Below are 20,146 nucleotides of genomic sequence, written 5' to 3'. Positions count from 1 at the left end.
AAATTTTATTTTTTCATAAAACAAGTTCTCGTGTAAAATAATATAAAGCATACAAAATGATTATATACTATTTTATGGTATTAAAATAAAATTAACAAATACCATTTCTATTTTTAGAAATATTTTGCTGAACTTGCTTAGATAACAAGGATCTACCGCAGATCTGTCTGCAGCTCATATCCATGTAGTGAACTCTTTTTATAAAATATGTTAGGAGAGCGATATGTTACTATTAAATTCAACTACGTTGGTATTAAAGAAAAAAAATCACAACAATAAACATCTTTGTATAGGTGTATGCTAATTTGTGTCTTATGTCGGTCGACTTGTTCTAATATGCGTGTTTAAATCCTACAAAATGAGTTTTTGGTTGTTGTTTATTTTTTCAACCAATCAGAAAAAAGTTCATAGGGTATTTCGCTGTACCCAAGATAAATTTAATATTTTTATGTATAAAAAATATATCTATTAAGGAAATAGGACGAATAGGATAATTATTTATCATTGAACTTTTGATGTTACACTTTTGGCGCGCTACGAAACAATAATAAGAGCACTCTTTAGTGAAAAAAGGCAACTTCACACTTGATCTTATTTCACGATGATTATTTTATTACAAAAATTAAGTTTTGGATGTTCTATTTTGTGAGTGGTTAAAAAGGAAGAAATTAATTTTATGTCATTTTAAATTATTTAATCACGCCCAAGAATTAGTAACGTCTCAAGCATGTATATACAAGATTTTTTTTGTGGGACATTGTTCCAGCTTTCGGTTGTTCTAGGTATTCGGCGAGAACATGCAAGGCTACAATACAAATGTATGAATCATGTAGTCAGAGCAATGCAAACGCCCTACACGTATTATAAATCATAGAACAAAGTGGAAAATCCAGCAAAACTTTCATCATTTTATTGTATCAATAATTTATTGCTTTTCTTATTATTTATGCATTAATAAATTATATTTTCAATTTATAAAATATAATTAACGACTTTTACAAAATAAAATTATGTAATTAAATTGTTGCTTTTATTTAATTTTAAAGTATTACATAATTTAAAAAAAAAATTAAAATTATATATATTTTTTTAATCGAAGGTTTTTCCAACATATGCTGTAGTAATATAAAGAGCCATATGTCATGTCAGAGATATATTAAGTGATATGTACATACTTACTTAAATTTTAAAAATAAAATGTTAAAAAGATAAAATACATTTAAAAAATTGTGACTTTTGTTAATTATTACGAAATATTAATAAAAATTAAAAAACGTATGTAATTGTTATTTCGAAAAATCGAAGGTTTTATCAAAGCCACTATGTCGATGGAGCACTTAATTATAGCTCAGATATTTCCGGACTAATGTATAAATAGCAGACCGGAAAAGCTAAAGCTGAACAAAGGACCCTTATAAGTAAAGTATTGGGCAAAGATGTGTGCAAAAAAATATTTACACTGTGAAAATAACTCCGTGAGTATGCCCAGATGGCGTCAAAATAAAAAAAAAATCACCTATGTCCAATATTGTCTTTTTTTATGGAATTTGGCAGACGAGCATACGGGCCACCAGATGGTAAGTGGTCGCCATCACCCACAATGACGCTGTAAGAAATATTAACTATCCCTTACATTGTCAATGCGCCACCAACCTTGGGAACTAAGATGCTATGTCCCTTGTGCCTATAGTTACACTGGCTCACTCACACTTCAAACCGGAACACAACAATACTGCGTACTGTTGCTTAGCGATAAAATATCGGATGAGTGGGTGGTACCTACCCAGGCGGGCTTTCACAAAGCCCTACCACCAAGTGTAAGGGTATAGATCTATGTTTTATGAAAAATCAGAAGTCACGTCGGTACCACCAACACCCAGACCCGAGACCACATAAAAAACTAATGATAATGTGCATCGACTCGGCCGGGAATCGAACCCGTGACCTCGGAGTAGCGTACTCATTAAAACCGGTGTACACACTACTCGACCACGGGGGTCGTCAATATTATATTATTATATGAACTATATTTAAAAGACTGATTGAATGCGTTGCTTAAATAATGCATATACATATATAAAGGACAAAGATGAACTCAGTATCATACATCTACAAACTACAAACTTTAAAAATTGTCCTCTGCCTATACTCTCGTACAAATTTCAGAAAGCATTGAAGCTTAATGACAACTAAAGTTATTTCACTGACTTACTTACTCTGCGATTTTTTTTTATTACGTCACAGACTCAGCTTCTAAACTTATTTTTCTTTGCATGTTTATAGAGTCGTTGTCGAGAGTATATAGTATTGGCTCCTCTGTATAAGAAAGTACATTATGTGCTTCCTTGAGTTTCATGAAATTCGGTTCAATTGTTTGGTCGATTTGGCCGTGAAAGAGCAACGCGTAGATAGTTAGACAAAGAGAGAGATAGAGAGAGAAAGAGAGAGAGAGAGTTACTTTCGAATTTATAATTAAGCCAAAAACAAGCCACAAAATAAACACAAAATATTCATTCATACTCAAATTCAAATTCCATTATTAAATATGGATGCATTACACTTACTTATTGAAAATCAAGTTACACACTACCATCGGTTCGGGAGAGAAATTACCCTGACCTGAAAAGAACCGGCGATAGAAACAAGCGGGTCCTTTAAATTTTTGAAAATGTATGCTATGTCTCTTGCATTAATATATCTGCTTGAGAAAATGGAATGAAGACTTGAAATTAAGTCTTTCCCTAATTGAGTTTTAGCTGAATTTTGATTAAAAGATTTAATTAACATAGAAACCGATATCAAATTACAAACCGTAATTAGAATGACGTGTTCGAAAACGCTCCATTCATTAGTTAAATTACCATTACAGTACGAAAACAAATAACCTTCAAAGGTACAGAAAACGAACAATGCGTTTCAAATGAACACAGAGCAGTAATCTCCATTATAATAACATTTTTGTCTTATTATCGTTACAAAAACTGGCACACAACGACGGTTCACGGATTGATTTTAAAATTAATCTCTCTATAATCAACGTTTTTATATCTGCACGAATTTCTAACAGACATGAACACTAAATATGAAGTATAGTACGACACAAATTAGATGTAGCATCGGAAAATGCAATGGAATGAAAATAAAACCGATTACTGCCGATTTACACAACCAATAGAAATAGCTACCTATCGCGCCAGACAAACCAAGACCAAACCAAATATTCAAAGCCAGACAAACCCAAGACCGCTGAATTTTAAAAAGTCATCTCGTACTGAACGGTGTAGGAACACATCGTGAGGAAACCTTACTCTGGCATAGAGATATTTACAGAATGTTACTTTAGGAATTCCAGACTAGCGCACTACATCTTGGGCTGAAATAATCAAATAAAAAAAATTATACTTTAGAAAGGTCTAACTTTAAAATATATAAGAATTTTGTAAAATTTGACTACTCATTTGTGTACATAGTCGAATGAATTGCGAAGCTACAGTGACAAGCGATCTCTTATATGAACGTTGGGGTCCAAAAGGTCAACATAATTACTCCTTATTTCCAGATAATTTTAATCAAACTTTAATTAAATTATATGTAGGTATTGCATCTAGGTATGATAATATAAGCTGGATTTAAGGGAAATTAATATACACTCATCTGTTTGTAAGGTTAATTAGCCAATATATTATATTATGATGTATTTATTTAACCCTTTCACCGCCAGACTTTTTACCGATTGGCGTGCCCCCAGCGCCCGGCACATTTAACAATAAATAATACCTACAACAAATAGGGTCGTGGGTACATTTTTCGATGTCGATGTCGATATTTCGCTATAATAATGATGTTGTATTTACGAGCTTGGTACCTACAACTACATACATACTTAATACAGCATACTCTACTACTACTATTGAATGAAAATTTAAAAATCGATAAATTACAATTATTATTATAATTTTTATACAACTAAGTCGACAAACAAGCGTAGGGCTCACCTGATGGTAAGTGACAACCGTAGCTTGTAACAGTAAAAACTAAAAGCACCGCAAGCGCATTGCTGAACACCCCCCGGGAGCTCTCGTCACCTTACTCACCGTCGAGCTACTCCATATTTCGAGGAGGATATGTCCTGCTGTAACCCTACCTCAGTTGAAGTAAAAATTATTATTACCTTTTCATCAATATTAAATTCTTCGTCTGACACAAATTTGTCATCGTGATCACCTTCTAGAATCCGTATTAATTCTTAAGCAGTCGTCATGGTAATTAAAACAGGAACATAAAATTATTACAAAAACACGCGCAACACTAATGGGAAGTTCCATACGGTTCAACTCGGTTGTGACGTCATGAACGGTCGTGTTTAACCGACACAGGCGCTGGTTATATTAGCAAAATGGACACAGTCTAGGGATGGAAATTTGCATTTATAGTTGTCCATACAGAAATAACTAAATCGCTAATTTCTTAGAAAAATATATATTTACACAGTGTAAAAACAACACGTTATTAAATAACAATAACTTGATGTGCTTTTTTTATTAAATAACTTGGTATTTAATACAATATTTTTGTTTATAAATATTCCATATCTTATAAATTTAAACATTATTTCTCATCACTACGGTCGGATAAATACGACACAGGCGTTGGAAGTCAATGCATTTTCTCCTGAATAATGTTAGAAAATTTACCGTAATGAAATAGTTCACATTTAATATTTCACATTTAATATTTCATTTAATATATCAAGAAACAAAATAAAATTTTGTTTCTTGATATATTAAATGTGAATTATAAGACTAAATAAAAGGTAGAATAGATAAACTTTCGAAAATAATATGTATTTAAGGCTAAAACATCATAATAACTTTAGAAATTGAATATATAATAGACAGGGTTTTGTGTCGGATAAATCCGACTCAGGCGGAATGAGCCCGAAATGTTTTGTCGGATAAATCCGACTCTGGCGGTAAAAGGGTTAATACTATGTAATATATACAATAATAAGTTTTTAATTCATGAGTTATAACTGGTCATAGTCACAAAATGACTTTAATTATGTAACTATGGCAACGAACATATAAAGAGGAGGAGACTGGACATTTTTGGTTGAATATATTTTCATGTTGAAAAGTGAATAGTAAAATTTTAATAATAAAAATAATCGAATTTACTTGGAGATAATCTTAGATCCTTTTATGTTAACTACAAAAGGAAGAAAATAATTGAAACGGATTTACATTTTAAAACAATCAAGTGCAAAATTTTATTTTAACAAAAATTAAGACGTGACATTTATAATTTTTTTTAAATGTCAAAGTGTCCAATTGTGTTAAAGTAAAAAAAAATTCGCACTCGCAATTTTTTATACAATGAGGTTTATATTTTTTTTTTTGGATTTTATTTATATTTTTTTATTACCATAGTAAACTATAATAACAAAATTATAACATTTAGTAGTCGACGAAAATAATACTTATATCTTTAGTTTAATTAACATTGAAACAATTATATTAATCTTATTTTTGGAAATTATTTCTGTTGTTGTTATTGTTTTTAACTGTATCAAAACAATATACAAAAATAGAAAAATGAAAACTTTTGAAATTGAATTACATTTAAATGAAAATTAAATTGCCTCATAAAAAGACTTTAACCAACCGTGTTATGGTACTGATAGAGTACTTTTATCGATTTTAGCGATAATCAAGTCAGTAAGAAACAACTAAATAAATTCGTTGTTCTCATAACTTAAGCATTGATTATAAATAAACAACAAACTATTTTCTTTTCTTTACGACGACGGGAAAATATACGTATTTTCCAAAAAGGTGTTAATTAATCCCACGATTTTCCTTTGAATTTTTGTTATATCTTAACCGAGATGGCCCAGTGGTTAGAGCACGTCCATTTTAACCGATGATTGCGGGTTCAAACCCAGGCAAGCACCACTATGTATATGTGCTTAATTTGTGTTTATAATTCATTTCGTGAAATCGTGGGAATGGAGGAAACCTGCATCTGTCTAATTTCATCTAAATTCTGCCACATATGCATTCCACCAAACTGGATTGGAACAGCGTGGTGGAATACGTTCCAAGCCCTCTCCTTAATGGGAGAGGAGGCTATTAGCCCAGCAGTGGGAAAATTTCAGGCTGTTACTTTACTTTACTTTATACTTTAACAGTAAAAACTTAATTTATTTAGTATCCTATGGACTTATATTTCCAAATAAAACTCGTTCTGACGATTCTTGCCGATTCAATAGGTAACACAATTATAAACATTGTTAAGATTCACCAACTCTTAATTTATTGAATTATACTTGTCACAGCTAACTTTATTATGCATATTTTACTCCGGTATTTCCATATTTTTTTTCATAGTACCTAATCCACCTAGCTGACATAGCCAGCACACATCTAACTTCCAATCAGACATCGATCATAACAGTAGCAACTTGCAATTACAAGTAACTTAACATACGCACATAAGCCACTTAGTATTACTTGTATCCGTCTTAAGAATCATAAATCATTTCTTTATTCATAGAATCATTTAAGACAACGCGTTAACGAGTTTGTCATTGCGGTTTGTAATAATCTTGTTTTTAACTATATCTTGGAATCAACTAAACTTCTGGTTGATAAATTACATCCATGTTTAACGTAGAGCAATAAAATTACACGGGAAACGGTGAACCAGACAATCTCTAAAATACCTTCATCTTGACATTACTATTAATTTTTTTATAACGAACGGTGCTTGCTAATAGCGAAGTATTATGCATTTATTGTATCTTGTTGGACTTCTTTTCGAGATAATATTTATACGTAAATCTACTGTGTTATTGTAGAACGAAATCACCGTGACGTAGTCGGAGAAGTGACGTCACCTTTCAGACGGCGTAAAAGTTATATGTTATATAGTTAGTTAGATTAAAAACTGGAATAAGTGACCTACATATAAAGCACTTCTTAAGGTGGCCTTAACAGAATGAAACTTTTGTGTACAAATTACTTATTTATTTATTGCTTGAAATTATAGGATTTTACAAAATTCAACTCATTCGACGTTAAAAGGAGAATGAAAGTCACTATGAAGAATTATAACTTTCCTATTTAGGAACAAAGTATCGACTTCTTTGCTAAATAAATATTTAAAATTTCTATTTTCTTAGCTAAGCCATTGCAAACTTTTCCGAAAGATTGAGTAAAAATAAAGTATTATTCGACTAGTAATAGGTGCAAGTGATTCCTGTCGCCCCCAGCGCGTCTCACATAATCCCATTCTACTTCATATAGGGGAAATACGCCAATGTATTTTTCCACCGAGATAAAATGGTAGATTCTCCAGCTGAGTTACTAACAACATATTTCAGTTAGTAAAGTGTAAGTATATACCGTTAACAGAACCGTATTATTATAGAGTTAGTGCTTGTTGCTAATCCCTTTATTCTGCAAAAAGAAACCATCCGAGGAGTAAACTAAACTAAGTAAAATAGTAGTCCTGGGTGATTTTAGCTATACTAATGTTATCTTTACAAAACGTGTTTTTTCTCAAAACAAAATAAATTTGTTCTAACAAAAATTATAAAAATTAACAGTATCTTAAGGCCCATTTGTTTTCGATAGTAATAATAAAGTGATCCAGCATTTATGAGTATATCCTCTTAGCCGAATTAGGTCACGGTGAACCAATTCTCAAGGAAAACTAGCCGTATGCACAGGACATATTAATATAATGCACAAGTGCGAACTTCCGGATTCGAGAATATTTTGACGGCATTAATGAGTTTATAAATAAAAATATTTCACTTTAACAGAAAAATTATCCTTAATAATTCAGCTATAAACACACATTCAAAAAATTATAAATAAAGAATTTTAATCAATAATAAATTCATCGAGTTTCAAATATTTAGTTACATTCATATTTATTACGTACACGGTTATTGTCACGCAAATACATAAATAGTAAATACTTGAAATTATATTAAATTATATGACGTGTTTATGATAACCTTCTAAGTGACTGGCGCCGTAATCCCCTCTGATTTTTTTGGAAATGTAAAAGTACGTTTTATTATTGAAATGACAATTAATTTTAATTGTTTATTTGATAAGCGTATCCATAAATTATCAACTTAACAAAATTACCTTTATTAATCCGTTTTGCAATAAAAAACACGCCATGGCTGCATTTTTAAAGATATTTACATAATATAGAATACATATGAGTCTAGATCTAGGAAATACGCTTTACTTTGAAGCGCTTATTTGCAATTTAAAAATATAAGTCTCATGTTTATTTACGTAATAATCATATCAATAATATAATTCTTAAACTGATTGAAGTTAATGAAATTTGATAAAAATAGATAAATATTGATTTATCTATCTTTTTCAAATTTCATCGTAACCTAACTCAGCAAGGTTATTTTGATTACTTCTTGACTTTATGTCTCCGTCGCTGTATCCAGCTTAAAAAGACCTACAAAAAATCAATATATGTATAGCTTACCAACAATTGCTAATCCGGTCTATTATAACATAGTTGCAGTTTTATTACAAAATAAATAAAACATTAAAATAATTTTAATTAAGACTTAAAACAGATTAAATAAATTTATTCAAATGAAAACGAATATTAAAAATGTTGTGATTACGTTTTTTGTTTATAGTTGTACATAGTATATCTGGTCAGTTTTTTTAGGACATTTGCTTTAGTATTTAAGTTAAGATTAACACTCTAAATAATTAATTTTAAAACCCATAAATGATAATACCCAACCTGCCTTGCAATAAGTCATAATTGCTTTTTTTTCTTCGGTTGTTTGTATCACTTTTGGTTTGCCTCACAAGTATGTTATGTCAACTCTAAATTAATTTAATCCGTACCATAAAAAAATATACTATACGGCCTAAAAAAATTAAAATTTGCCCTGTTCAAACTATAAAATGGAATAGAAAGACTAGTAGCAGAAGTCTGTGAATTTTCTAAAGTTGATATGGAATGACTTTGATGTATAATTATGTCGAAGCCAACTAGTTTAATTAGCCTTTTAATTAACAGCCTAGCCTTTCAACCAGCGGGCTGAATGAGACATTAAAATAGTTCCAGCCTATTACACTTTTATATGAAGGGAATATTTTTTAACGGAATGTCATACAGGCTGCCGATTGGATTGAATGGCTAATGAGGTTAGTTGTCAACGACATACATACATATACGAATGTATTTATGATTAGCGTACGTAAATATTTTACATATGAGATTATCATATAAGATAAGTTAGCTGAACTTTTTGCTTTGACAATATTTTCTAGACAAAAATTAAATTCGACTTTATAAAATATTGAAATTCAAGCAACTGTGAATCTCTATTTTGAAGTTATAGTCTGTACTGTCTACGAATTTGTATAAAAAGGTATTTTGTCCTATCTGAAGTACCTAAACCTATTTATTTGTTTTGAGTATTACAAATGTTACTGAGCTGAGATGGCCCAGTGGTTAGAACGCATGCATCTTAACCGATGATTTCGGGTTCAAGCCTAGGCAAGCACCAATATATATATAGCGCATATATATATATATATATATATATATATATATATATGCGCTTTATTTGTGTTTATAATTCATCTCGTGCTCAGCGGTGAAGGAAAACATCGTAATGAAACCTGCATGTGTCTTAATTCCTCGAAATTTTGCCACATGTGCATTCCACCACTTCGCATTGGTGGTGGAATATGTTCCAAAACCTCTTCTTAATGGGAGAAGAGGAGGCTTAGCCCAGCAGTGGGTACTTTACAGGCTGTTACTTCACTTTTTTTTAAATGATACTGTTATGATATTTCAGAAGCGTCGATCGATTCCAAAACGGTTATATTAGGATAAAGATTTTTTTTAATAAAGTGATACATTTGATTTATATATTCAATAATCATATTTTATGAAATTTTATATTAACACCGTAAAAATACGTCATTTCAGGTTATTTATAATAAGAATACCTAGTCATAAATTATTTACAAAGCTCGAATACGTAAAACAGAAGTAACAACAGATAAAATACTAATTTATTTATACTCTTAACGTCAGAGGCGTTATTAACCATATTCTGAAACAATAGTTGTCATTTAAACCTTTTCATTTGAAACATTGTATATAAGACATTAACATGAGGCGTGTAAGGATGACTAACAAGAGAATACTCAAAAACGAGCTGGTAACAATCAGAGCAAATTCTTGTTAAAACAAAATGAATATTAAGTATATTCTCATTAAGTCAAATGTTCCCAAATTATTTAACATTACGTTAATACATAAGCTTAGGTTACGTAAATATATGCTGATCTAACATAGCTATTAAAATATATAAATTAATCAATTATATTATATCTATTTGATCAAAAGATATAAAACAAAAAACGCAATGCAGTTGTAGATCATAATTTATGTATTATACCTGGTCCTCTTTATAACGCGGAAGATAAAATTCGTGTTTTATACTCTCATTACGACATTTGTAAAAGTGTAAGAAAATATATAATAAAATATAATATTTCATATCATTATTTAATTGCACATGTGTAATTAATTTTGAGCGCAGTATAAATATAATTAACTTGATTAACAACTATTGTAACTAAGCGCTTATTATATACGTATGAATTCAAAGTAACTGAAAAATTAAAACATAAATTATTACAAGGAGAAACATTAATCTTCAACAGTTTATTAGTATATACCTACTATAAAACAAAAATGATTTAATTCGAGTAATAATCGACTTCAGTGTAACGTAAAAATCAATTCCATTTAACCAATTTTTGCTTGTTTTGCCAGGCTAAAAAAAAAACAAAGAGAAGCAACAAAAGAGGTTTAATAGGTAAATAAAATATTTTTAAAATTACTTCTAACAACCTACGTATGGATTCACTTTTACTATTAATTGTCCGACTTAATTATGCCATAAGTAATACATAGCTAACAGCGTTATTGATTTTTCATTTTTATTTTATATAGCCACGGAACAACCATACGACGTAATTTGCATACAGATAATCTAAAGGATTGAGATTAAGCGATAGGCATACGATTTAATTTCCTGGCACAAGAAATGTGAAGACGACTATTTATTATTATTAAAAAGTAAAATATTTTGATTTAATAATTGGCAAAACGGCTTAACTACCAATTTACTTTTAACATGTGAAATTACACCTACAATGACGACTATTATATAGAATAAAATAAATTAAATCAATTTTATTCACTACAACTTACTGTATTATCAGATAATCAATTTTATTAAAATACATCTAGGCCACGAATTAACAGATAAATAAATTCGTGTTCGATTCTATATTCATATTAATTGAAAGCCTGCAACGATTACCCAAAACTACAGTTTGTCTAGTGTACTAACCATACGTACATTTTAGTATACACATACATATGTTACTAAACGAAAAATGTATTAATTTGGCAAATAATTATAAAGGTAAACTAATAATTAAAATATAAACATTTTTTTATAAACATACATCATTAGCGACTTGCACAGTTAATTTGAAAAATATTCAAAACAGGCTTTGAACATTCTATAAATAGATTAATATTTATCAAATAATTTAAAAATAGACACATAATATTCAAATTAAGTTGTATGCATTTCAAATTATTTATAACTTAGAGGTCAGTGTAGTTGAGGTTACGTAAACTGACGCTGTTGTTAGCCAACTAGAGCAATTTTTAAGGACGTGTTTCTGGATGAATCATTTCGTCACATGCATGTTTATAATTAGTCTGTAACTTTCAAAGATTTTTGCATTCAATGATGTTGTAGTAAACAGATATGTTATTAATGCGCAAAAAGTGAAAACTAGAAAACGTCATAATTGGGACGTTTGCCTTTAAGTCGTTTTACGTAGTAATACCTACGTTTTGCGTAATTAAAACATCTAGTTATTCCTTTTACTGATTGTTTTTATCAAGCTATTCCTTTTTACTTTTAACGAAATGTAAAAATAAACTAAAATAAACGGTCCCCGGCGCGGCACACTTTTTTCTGTTGTTTAGTATGGATATAACATATCTGTTTATTAGAATATCATTGTGTGCATCCTTTAAAATACTCTTCGTAAATTATTAAAGATTTTCTACGACGTGTTATGCCTTTATTTGTGATTCAGGTTACTTATTATTTTATAAACAATTAAGCATGGCTGTAGTAATAGCCTATTCCAATAAAGATAAGCAAATTTTATATTAATGTATTTCATGCGGTTTGCTAATAACTCATATTAATATTTATTTTTAATACAACACGTATATGGTTGGTTAATGGTTGGTTAATAGAGTGTAATTATATTTTAAAATAGATATCTTTGTTTAATTTTTCTAGCAAATTCTAAAGACGAAACCGAGAGCGTGTATATAAATTATTCACATCATATTTCATGATCAGTTTAGTTATCTGTATTTAAAAAAAAAATATACGAGTATGTAATGTGCAAATTTCTGATAATTCGTATGTAGAATATTGATTTGAAAAACAAAATGGTTGCATTTCATGTATTTTTTTATAAGTGCGTTCAACCGTAACATTGAATATATTTTACAAATTTTTAGATATGCAATTTTAGTATTTTAATTTTATTAAAAAAAGGAGTTCGTTGAGAAATTTTGTTTCTCGTTTTGTTCATTGCTATACAGTTATCAATAAGCCTTGTCTACTATGTAGAACCATTATTTAAAGTAATGTATAAATATACCAAAAATAATATTTAGTATTTACAGTATTTAAAAAATAATTAATAATATTTTTTATTACGTAAATATAGTTAGATGCGCTAGAAAGAATTGCATTATTATTAAAATAAAAAAAAAACATATATGACCTATTTAGTTATCTGTGCTTTCCAGTACTACTAGTCTAGTTCTAAAACGCGTTCTCTTACATATAGCCAGAGCCGCGCGGATATGAAAGGGACAGGAGTGAGGCGTTCAGTTTACAGCTTTATATAAAAGAAGCAAGATTTCGCAACCATTCCGACTTGGAATCTCGCCGCGATCCCGTCGGGGTGCAAGCGAGAGCTGAGATCGATTCGCGCGCGAAAAATTTACAGACGCGGTTTAATTTTTTAGTTTTTCAAAATGGCGGTTACAAGTGCCAGGAGCATTATCAATATGAAGGAGAAGGGTCATTTCGGTCATGAAAAAACAAGGATTGATAAATACACGGTAAATATGTTTATATGTTTTTTTTTTGTTTTTTTTTTATTATTCCATACAATGCATTACAAAAAATAACACGCAACTTAGGCACTTTCTCAATGTCACACACTATTAAAATTTAATTAATACGATTTGTTGTCAATGAAAAAATTACTGATGAAATTATTTTAAGTAGTCATATTTTTATAAAGTACCTTACTATGAATTTAAATATTTTGTGGCGGTAGACAGACAAAAATAATTTTATTGAGGTGCAGGTGAAAATTATGCAAACAATATTATACACATTATGTGTTTTCAATAACAGATTAAAAATAATTTGAATTATGCTACTATACAAAAAATATCCTTTAAGATTTAGTCGCATCGACTAGGTAACTGGATGATATAAAGTCTTATCAGTTAACGAATTAAACCTTTGCTAGATATATAACATTATATATTTGAATATATCTAGGTGATTACTAAGAACAAGAGTGAATTAATTTATACAATAAAGGAAAACAAACAATAATTTCAACACGAAAGATATAAATAAATAAAATGCGTTTATTATACCCAATTATTTCCTAAAGTGCAACGAGTTGTCAAAATATATTTCGGAGCCATTTTTTGTGAATGGCTTCTATTGTTTGTAAAATATATCTAGATATTATTGTATTCAAAACCTCACAATTATCTACAATTATGACATAGCTTTAACAAGTATATTATAGGTAACTTATTTGTTTTTTTTTTATAAAAAATATCTTCAAATTAGATCTTTTTATATGGGCTTTTGCTGTCTGAAATAAATATATGCTATAGTATATAAATAACATTGTTATCTTTTTAAATTATTATATAGACAAACTATAGTCTAGATAATCGTTTATTAAATATATGTCACATTTATTATATTATTAAATTAATTTATATTTAATTAAATATTAATACACCTATTATAAACTAATATAAAATTTACGAATTTATACAAATGCTTTTAAAAGTGTTAGAAGTATTATGAATAAAAGCTTATTAAAAATACGTAAGGTGTGTTATTACATAAACGTACATACATAATAATATAAGCGCAGTATATGGATACTTATTGTTGTACCTTTTTTTTTGTTCGAAGTCGAGGGTCGAGGTCATTTCTTCTTTCACCTGACGTTATTCATCAACAATCTCGATATTTCTATTTTGTTTCAAGTATTTCCAAAAATCACTGATAGATGATACAGATTGATTATTTAAAGTCAAACAAAATATCAAACAATATATCTATTTATTACACATTAAGACCGAAGATATAAGACAATATTAATATAAAAATAGTTATTTAATAAGTCCATTCTAAATTTTTTGTACCTTGAACAAGTGAAACTACGTAGGTACAAATTATTTAGCATTTAATTTCATACATATAGATTAAAAAAGTTTATATATTAATTTACTTATCGAAATGACGATATGACACATTTAGTTTCTAGTATATTACGTTTCGTATTATAGTTAACGAAATTGTAACAAGGAACTGGGTTAATATTTTGCGAATGATAAACTTGTTATTTTACTAAAAAATGTAACACTTTCTTGTTAATTTAAAATTGATCTTTCGGAATGACAGTTTACAGCTTTGTTCTTATATATACGATAGCGTATAGCTGATCGAGTTTAAAAACTTAGTAGCTGCTAATTCGTAAATAATATTCACAGTACAAAATTATACACACACAATATTGAAAAAAATCGAGTTGTGCTAAGTTTTATACTTGGTTAATAACAATTTTCGTTGAATGCTGAATTTTTGCTGAACAAAATAATATCAGTACGTAGTTGATTAACATGATTTCTTCAAAACGGTTCAGTAAAAATTTTGCTTTTATGTTATTTTTAATTTTCGATTTTTATTTTTTAATTATTCAAGGTTATTAAAATTAAAATAGAATGCATATCCTCATTTTATCTAGACACAATGGAGAGATTGTGCTCTGGACTCGACCTCGAATGTTCTGATTAAGCGAATACGGATAGGCCTAACAAACTAACATAAACACGTTTTGTTCTATAAAAACGATAAGTATATACTTTACAGTAAGTTCTAGGTAAATACCTATAAAGTTTATTTTATTTCGAACGCATACTAAAAATCATAAATAAGATAGGTTTGGAATAAGTGTATTACGTGATTTTAAAGCGGGTAAAACTCCGAAACGCAACTATTTTTATAATTATTATATACCTACCTACTACCTCCTCGAAACTCGCTGCAACTTTAAGTACCTATATTGATTTAGTGGTTTTGTTTTTCATGTAGGTAGTACTTTTACAAGTAAATATATATTAATGAGTATTTTATTTTTGATAACTATAAAAAAAATTAAGTAATTATTTGCCTGTGTTTGGCAAATTAATCCGCTTAAATAAAATAAAATAATATAATTTGAATAAACTGGTTAAGTTAGTTAGGCTAATTTCCTTATCATCAGGTATATCTCGTATATCAGGTAAACCCTTTCAAACAATTTTAATTCGACAAGCTAAATAAGAATAGTATGCCTTATTTATTTTTCTTTAACATTAGCCTCAAACTCAATCATTGATCAATGTGAAATAATGTTAATGAAACGTACGAACAGTACCGTTTAACCCAACATTAACGAGAAGAGTCTATATAGTGTTTAAAACAAAAAGATATGAAAAATAAAAGATAACTAATCATCATTTTGTAGACAATAAAGTTGGCAACAAAGTACCACTAATCTCTATCATTTTGACACACTGATAACTTGTGTCAGTATAGCTAATAGCATTTTATTATTGATTGTTAGGTGGACTTACACGTGAGTCACTGAATAGGTAGTGTTCACTAATGTTAATAGAAATATGAATCATTTCTCTTATCACCAATGCGCCACCAACCTTGGGATGATGTTATGTGCCGCCTGCAGTTATGGCTCACTCACCCTTCAAACCAGAGCACAATCTAATTATTCATTTTTGTGGTACGCAGACGAGCTAACCCTTACACTGAGTAATCCTCAGATTACCATATTATAATATATATTATATAACATATTAAATTAATCACATGCAATGATAGTGTGTTGATTAGTAAACATATTACAATATTAGATTCAAAGCAAGACACGTGTCTGTTAACAATGATAATTTTAAAGTCATTTAAAATTGAAATTTACTTATTCATTAATGTTTTTATAGTTCTGTCGTTCTACGTGACTTTACTCGTTTAATTAAGATCAACTTTGAAATTATAGAGCGCTGCTAGTACGATGACATTGCTAAAAATCATATATATACAAAAACGATTCAACAACATCGACGATTTATATTTAGACTTTAATGACAAGCTATTGATTTGTTTAATAAGAGATGTTGTGTAAGGAACGTACAAAGTCTACATCTATAACAATATTGAAGACAAATCATTTGATTGTTGCGCATTTAGTAGAGAAACGTGTTGTTATTACACAGCTGATCTAAGGGCTTAAATCTTCTAAAGAAATTGTAGATAGATATACAGGTTAATTATGTGAAAATATGTTTCCGTCTATTGACGTGTAAAAGAAATGCTTCGCTGAGCACGAAATGAATTATAATCACAAATTAAGAAAATGAAAACCTCAATTATGCTTATCAGATTTACATCTTCTAGCAATCAGACTTTTACCTTACGTTGAAAATAGCAGAATACAGATTGTATGTTATGAACTTGCATTAAGATATAAGTAAACGTACAACTCATGAGAACTGCATCTCGCTTTATTTAGACATTGGCAGCGTATCAAATGAATCAATGGTTTTTTGACCTCTTTTATTGTATATCTGATATAATTTATATTGAAAATTAAAAATATATATATTGTTATTTATACTGCAAACAATTGCACATTTACTATTGGATATACTTACGATGATATATGGATATAACGGAGAATATTAGATTATATAGACGTTTTTATATATGTACTGTCATGATTTTTAAATAATTTTAATTGAAGTAATAATATTTAGTACTGCTTTAATTTTTAAATACGTTGTTTTTAAATTAAATAACATTTTTAAGTATTATTATTGATTCGGTTATCGAGATCGACAACATATTGGTGCAAGCCCGTGCCTTCCTCGGGTGGCGTGGCGTGGTGTGGCGACTGGTACCGCCTGGCACGAGAAAAAGAACACAAGAGGATTGATTGGGAACGAAAAAGAAAAAAAGGACATTCTTGTGAGAATAGTGGTGAAGACTAGTTAATTTTAATATATTAAGCGGATACTTAATATTGTATCAAGTGATAAATTAATATACTGAAATAATTAAATGTTACGTGAGTAGTTTTATTACACTTCAGAAGTGACACGGACCGGATAAAAAGGTATGTTTAAGCAAATATTATCGAGATATTTTGTCTGTGAGGATGTTGTTTTAACGCCCACAGCGGTAAATTATACACTATTAATTAATTAATGAATTTTTAATACTGTCAGCAGACAAATAATCTTGATATAGCTTATTTCTTTTTGAATTAAGCTGTTGACCGGCTTATTAAAATATTTAACATAGAATATATATAATAAAAATATGATGATATATATATATATTTATTATTATAAATAATCTACCATTCTGACTACATATTTACTTGGTTAATAAATCGCAATGCTGATTTTCTTTTTCTGTGTCCATCTACTAATAAATTATCTTATTGATCTCTATTCTCTTATTCTCTAGTCTTAAAGTATTATAGAATCGGATAATGTTAGAGGGTGAACTATGTTTGTTCATCGGATAATGTTAGGGGGTGAACTATGTTTGTTCATCGGATAATGTTAGGGGGTGAACTATGTTTGTTCATCGGATAATGTTAGGGGGTGAACTATGTTTGTTCATCGGATAAAGTTAGGGGGTGAACTATGTTTGTTCATCGGATAATGTTAGGGGGTGAACTATGTTTGTTCATCGGATAAAGTTAGGGGGTGAACTATGTTTGTTCATCGGATAATGTTAGGGGGTGAACTATGTTTGTTCATCGGATAATGTTAGGGGGTGAACTATGTTTGTTCATCGGATAATGTTAGGGGGTGAACTATGTTTGTTCATCGGATAATGTTAGGGGGTGAACTATGTTTGTTCATCGGATAATGTTAGGGGGTGAACTATGTTTGTTCATCGGATAATGTTAGGAGATGGACTATGTACATATGTAGCTGAGCTGAAATTATTGTTGTTTTTGCACATAGTATGGTAAACAGATTACGTCTCAGATAATATTTATACGTTTTAGAATTTACTGGCAATGTCATCTGATCATGAAGCGGACACGCCGCCGGTTACGCCTCCAAAGCGACGGCGGCCGAAGAAGGCGATTAAACGAAGAAGGCGAAGGAACTCGTCTTCTTCGTCATCATCCGCTGATGAGTCTTCACCGCGAAGGACGCGTAAGCTATCAAGCAGGCTAACCTCTAGAGACGTGCTGAAACTTCTGTCCAAATGGAAGGGAGAGTCAACAAAGAATAATTTTGGTAGTAACAATAATTTTAATAATGTTATTCCTGAATTTGACCCGTCCTGCAGGACCCAAACTATTGATTGCTGGCTGCGAAAAGTAAACGAATGTGCCTCTATATACGGTTGGGAGGATAAGCAGACAATACACTACTCTTTACAAAAGCTAATTGGTCTGGCTAAGAAATGGTTTGAGTCTTTGCAGACGGTCAAATTTACTTGGGACGAGTGGCAACTGAAATTACGCAAGGCATTCCCCAGCGACGAAAATTACGGACGTCTCTTGGAAGAAATGTTAAATCGCACATCACGTAATGATGAGAGCTTGCGGGAATATTTTTATGACAAATTGGGTTTGTTAAGTATGTGTGAAATTACTGGTAAGAAGGCTGTTGATTGTATTGTGTACGGCATAAGCGACCGATCTGTTAGGAATGGGGCACAGGCTCTCGATAGTACGGAACCAGAAGATTTGCTTACTTACCTTTCTTCCCAAAAACCACAACAGGCTATGAGTTACAATAATAGACCGCGTGAACGCACATTTCAAAAGCCCAACAACTCTGCAAACACCAATACGGGTGCCAGCAACTCAAATTTAAATTCTGTAATTTGCTACAATTGTCGCGTTAAAGGTCATCCTTATTTTAAATGCACTAAGCCGCTAACAATATGCAAACGTTGTAATCGGGTAGGACATGACAGCGACCGATGCAGGCTTGACTCCTTAACATCCACAAATCGTAATTCAAACAATAACGTAGAGAATTTTGAAAAAAACACTTTAAAAATTGACACAATTAATGACCCTAATAGTAAGTTCTTCAAAACTATCACAATCAATGACCATTCTCTCAAAGCCTACATAGACTTCGGGAGTGAATGTACTCTTTTGCGTAAAAGCGATGCAAAGTTTTTGAAACTTGCACAAAATTATGACAATATTCCAATTGTAAGAGGGTTTGGTCAGTCTTCTGTAATACCTTTGTACAAAACCTTCGTTTCTGTGAGGGTTGATGACATTGAATCGATTATCGAAGTATTAGTGGTTGATGACGCGCACATGCAGGTATCTGTGATTATTGGACAAAACTTTACAGAACAGCCATTCGTTACAGTCTTAAAGAATAGTGACAATCTGACGTTCTATCTAAGTCCTAATAAAATTCCATTTGATAACGATGAGGATACATTAAAACCTTACGTTACCGATACCACTAACATTTCGAAAACCGGCGTTGTCCCTGTGCAAATAGATCATGATTTTACCGGAGATATTTTTATTGGGGGCTATAACTCAGTCGAACCACAGAAGGAATACCGGTTGTTGCCGGGCGCTTACCGTATTTGTTGCGGCAAAGGTGGGGTCATTATTTCCAATCTGTCCGATAG

General features: G+C 30.3%; 1 protein-coding gene across 2 annotated transcripts in view; it reads left to right on the top strand.

Annotated features, from left to right (window-relative positions):
- Window positions 1-20,146, top strand: part of LOC124535590 (arylalkylamine N-acetyltransferase 1) — a 94,802-nt gene that overhangs the window by 35,752 nt on the left and 38,904 nt on the right. Inside the window, exon 1 of one of the 2 annotated variants that reach the window (XM_047111849.1) lies at window positions 13,020-13,254. The exons of the other annotated variant lie outside the window; for it this stretch is intronic. Within the exon in view, the coding sequence (XP_046967805.1) occupies window positions 13,168-13,254 (87 nt within the window). The 5' untranslated portion in view covers window positions 13,020-13,167. Of the gene's footprint in view, window positions 1-13,019; window positions 13,255-20,146 lie in introns of those variants that run through there. 2 annotated transcript variants of the gene reach the window in all.

The sequence above is a fragment of the Vanessa cardui genome, chromosome 15, assembly GCF_905220365.1.
Source record: "Vanessa cardui chromosome 15, ilVanCard2.1, whole genome shotgun sequence".
NCBI lineage: Eukaryota > Metazoa > Arthropoda > Insecta > Lepidoptera > Nymphalidae > Vanessa > Vanessa cardui.
This window is presented reverse-complemented; position numbering and strand designations above follow the sequence as displayed.